Below are 4,215 nucleotides of genomic sequence, written 5' to 3' on the forward strand. Positions count from 1 at the left end.
CTGTTGCGCGATGAGGAGAAGCAATCCCTGCCGGTTTCCCGTCCCCCACCTCGGGAGCGTCAGAGCCAATGTGACGCCCCCTTCGGAGTCCCCAGCAAATTTCGGCCTCTTGATGCAGCCTGAAAGTGAACTGGCAGCGTCCAAGCTGTGTGACTCATCCTGCGTTCCCAGCGGCAGAGTATTAACTAGATGAGCCACTCGGGGGTCCCTGCCTGTATACTACTTTTGATAAAAGCATGCATGTAATTTTATTAGAAAGAGCTGGAGTAAATTAAACTATAATGCATTCTGATAATCACATATATGATAATTGCTTATTACTGTATACTGAATTACATTTTGATCACATTTGTTATAAAATGGACAATTTTTTAAAAATTTTATATCCTGGTTAATTAAATAACACTGTTAGAAAACTGTGCTACAGAACAATCGCTTTACTTTTACAGAGATGTAAAAAAAATGTATTATTGTGTTTAACTAAGACACAATACAGTGCATTGGATACAGTGCCACTGGTGGTCAGATTATAACTGCTGTTTTTTTTTTTTTTGTACATTGTGCTTCTAAGTGGCTATATGTAATAACAGCACGTTTCTTAAAACACTACTGTATGCCTTCAACTGTTTCAGGTTAACCTGATAATTGCACAAACAGGTGCATTTAAATCAAATTGACTTAAGAAGCTATAGCATTAGAACTGAAATTTAATGAACTATTAATAAGTGAAATATTGTATATTAAAGTAACCACCTTTTTACTGAACTCATTACATATTTATTTCAACAGAGTGATATAGCCACAGTGATTTCTGTTAAAACAGTATACTGTTTATATGTCCTAAAGCTTTCCATTTTATCATATTGTTAGTACTAGATATGAGGATTACGATATGAAGAATTTGGAGAAACAAGCTATCATTAGAATACAGCTCTTCTAATAATCCCTGTGGCCAATAACTAGAAATATTTCAAAGCGATTAAAATGTGATTCTATAGATCTATACTTCTTAAAAACATTCACATGTTGCAAAATATATTTATTATTTTATCAGTTGCATTAAATGATGACCATGTTCAAAAACCTGTATTTTACAGTAAAAGGTGTATGCATCATTACTAGGAGAGTGTATAGTATATTACACGGGAGACAGTGGTTACAATTAGTGATTACTTCTATAGGAACACAAACATATAGAAACAGAGACACATAGTTACTGTGCTGAACATCCACCAGACATACAGATTTGAGCAGTTTGCAATACATGTAATCTACATAACCAAAAATGCAGGAATGTCATACGGGGATATTTTGTAGGTGGGCAAAACATATTTTTTAAACAGTAATAATAATCATGATCATAAACATATTATTATTATTATTATTATTATTATTATTATTATTATTATTATTATTATTATTATTATTATTAAAGATAAACTTACTTACTTACTCTGTATAATGTATTACATTAACCAGATGAGAGCATGCAACACTTGTTCAGTTGATAGATATTTCTATTTTCCCGCCCCTTGAGAATAAATCTGTATAAGACTAGCTTCTTACTACATAAGTACTGTATTATTGTATCATATTGAATAGATGCCCGGTGATACTCGTACTTAACGTCACACAAAGCCATGTCTATTATTTTTTTTTTTTTTTTTGGCAGGGTGAAGTGTTCTTAATGTCAGCCTCATAATAATCTAAATATTTGCTGCAGAATGCTTTGTCGTGACCTGCTCACTGGGGTTAGCGCCTAGTTGATACGAGTACAGTTAGCATTTACTTAGTAATTTAAAAATAAATTTTAAAAATAAATAAATAAAAATAGCCAATATTTGTTTAATTACTCTCGTTTTTATATGTAGGCTGGTTTGTATATTATCATATTCAAGTTAAACAAACGACGCAAAAAAAAAAAAAAAAAAGTTTGACATTCATATCAACATTATTTAGTTCACTTATGCTCTCTGTGGAAGCTTGCGACTTGCAAAAAAAATGTAAAATAAATATTGCGTTCCTACAGGTCCACACTATAAGTCCTGTTGGTACAGTGCTAATATACTACATTTTTATACTGTCAATTTAACAAATGTTGCCTTATTTGAGCTTACTAAAAACGTGTGACTGGTTCTATATAGGTATTACTCACTATGCAATCATAACATCAACGATATGGGGTGAAAATGGAATATCCACAAGTGTACATTTTTTTACAAATATGACTGGCTAAATACATTACTTTTATTATGTATTTCCAGTCAGACACAAAGTCGTCTTTGTTTATTTTTGGAATGTCGTACAATGTTTTGCAGATACATGGTGCAGTGCGCTGTAAGAAAAGTTTACAAATGTTATCTGACCAATATGTCATCAAATATGAATTTAAATGTATTTTGGTAATTTCTTCATTAGCACTAATACAAGTTGTGTTTTATTATGTTAGATATACAGCACATTAGTTTAACACATTTAATTGAAAAAAATAAAAACATATTTTGAACTCCAAACTAGAATTCTAGCTATATTTTCCTGTCAGTATACTGAAATAGGGCACAGATAAGAGTTTAACATATTATACTGGCTAACGCACCTTTGTTCCAAATACTGTAAACGAGGTGAGTTAAGCTATTTCATTTTTTAATGTGCTGTTATTTTAAAAGGCATGTCCATCTGTGTACTTTTAAAACTTCTGGGAGCACAGTTTAACAAACATTAGGCGTCATAATATGATTAAGTCACTTAAGCAGCAACTTGGATATTGTTGTACAGGTCTTAGCAATTAATTTACTCATCCTGGAAAGCAAATAAAATGCAAATTATCGGGCTGGAAGCCTATATTAAGGAAATTAAAATAATACGTTCATTCTGTCAAGTGATCAGTTCATTAGGGCTATTCAATTTACCACTTCATGCCATTGAGCCTACAACATTACAACATGTCAAACAAGTCAACGGTTTCTTATGGTCAGTCAGTGACAAGACATCACATAGAAAACTATTTAATAGCACATGGCCAGTCTCGCTCAATGTCTCCGGCTACGGCAACCGGGGAGGAACAAACCTTATCTTCAAACAAAAGCGCAAAACGCTTTCACCTTTCCATTCAGTCCGTGTGGATCGCGGCTCTGTGCAGTTTCATCTCAGAGAACACCAGGCGAGAAGAGCGAGAGAGGGCGAGAGAGAGAGAGAGAGAGAGAGAGAGAGAGAGAGAGAGAGAGAGAGAGAGAGAGAGAGCGAGCATTATAGACTGATTACAGCCCTTCCTTTTTTTATTTAGTTTTCATCGGAAACCACAGGCATTGATCGGCTCCTGGATGAACAAAAACCTATCGATCTGTACTGCTACACCTGGAACCACTGACCAGCACAGAGCAGGCATGTCCCGAAGGAAGCAAAGCAACCCAAGGCAGATCAAACGTAAGTTTTAATGCTTTTCGATATTACTACTAAAAAGATGTCAAGGGGGTTGAAAAGTTATTGACAAGATTGTGGATTGATTATTTTAGGTCCGCAATACCAAATATTAATATGTCAGATTTTACATCGGAACTGTATTATTATATTTGTGTTTGGTTTTGTCAAGAATGTACCTACGTTGTAATATTATTTTTATTTTTATTGTTTATTCCTGGTATTTGACTCGATAAAATTTGCAAACTGTGCTGTCAGTTGAACTTCTGCTCAATGTTTGTTCTGTAGTTTTAGATTACTTTCTAAAAAGTTCGATTCAAGGTCCTGTTAAAAATAGGAATCTAAACCAGACATGCTAATGAAGTCTGGCACTGTGTGGTTTAAAACATTGCTATACAATTATGAGGCTGTAATATTTGATTTAGATGTAGGCAAGTAGTGGTTTCAGTGGAATAATAATAATAATAATAATAATAATAAATAATATAATAATAATAATAATAATAATAATAATAAAACATCACGGTATTCACATTTTCGCACCGGGCAAGTTATTCTTTAAGCGTACACCATTGAAATTGAAGTGCTGTGGCACTTGTATACGTGCTCGCTTCAAATGTTGGATCCTACGTTGTACTAATTGTACTGTACTGTAATTGACATTTAAACACTGCAGCAGGAAAGATGGATCAGGCACGGCCCTCCTTAGTTTCCATAGATTTGACTTTCTCTGCTCTTTACAGACCTATCGAACTTGGGCTGCCCTTATTTGAAACCAAATGGAAACTAAAACCTTCC

General features: G+C 33.8%; 1 protein-coding gene across 1 annotated transcript in view; it reads left to right on the top strand.

Annotated features, from left to right (window-relative positions):
- Window positions 1–3,128: 3,128 nt before the first annotated feature.
- The window catches only part of LOC121313263 (zinc finger protein ZFPM2-like), a 170,336-nt gene continuing 169,249 nt past the window's right edge, over window positions 3,129–4,215 (top strand). The window contains exon 1 of the mRNA XM_041245621.1: window positions 3,129–3,423. Coding sequence (XP_041101555.1) covers window positions 3,321–3,423 — 103 coding nt within the window. The 5' untranslated portion in view covers window positions 3,129–3,320. The remainder of the gene's footprint in view (window positions 3,424–4,215) is intronic.

Source organism: Polyodon spathula, chromosome 3, assembly GCF_017654505.1.
Source record: "Polyodon spathula isolate WHYD16114869_AA chromosome 3, ASM1765450v1, whole genome shotgun sequence".
Taxonomy (NCBI): domain Eukaryota; kingdom Metazoa; phylum Chordata; class Actinopteri; order Acipenseriformes; family Polyodontidae; genus Polyodon; species Polyodon spathula.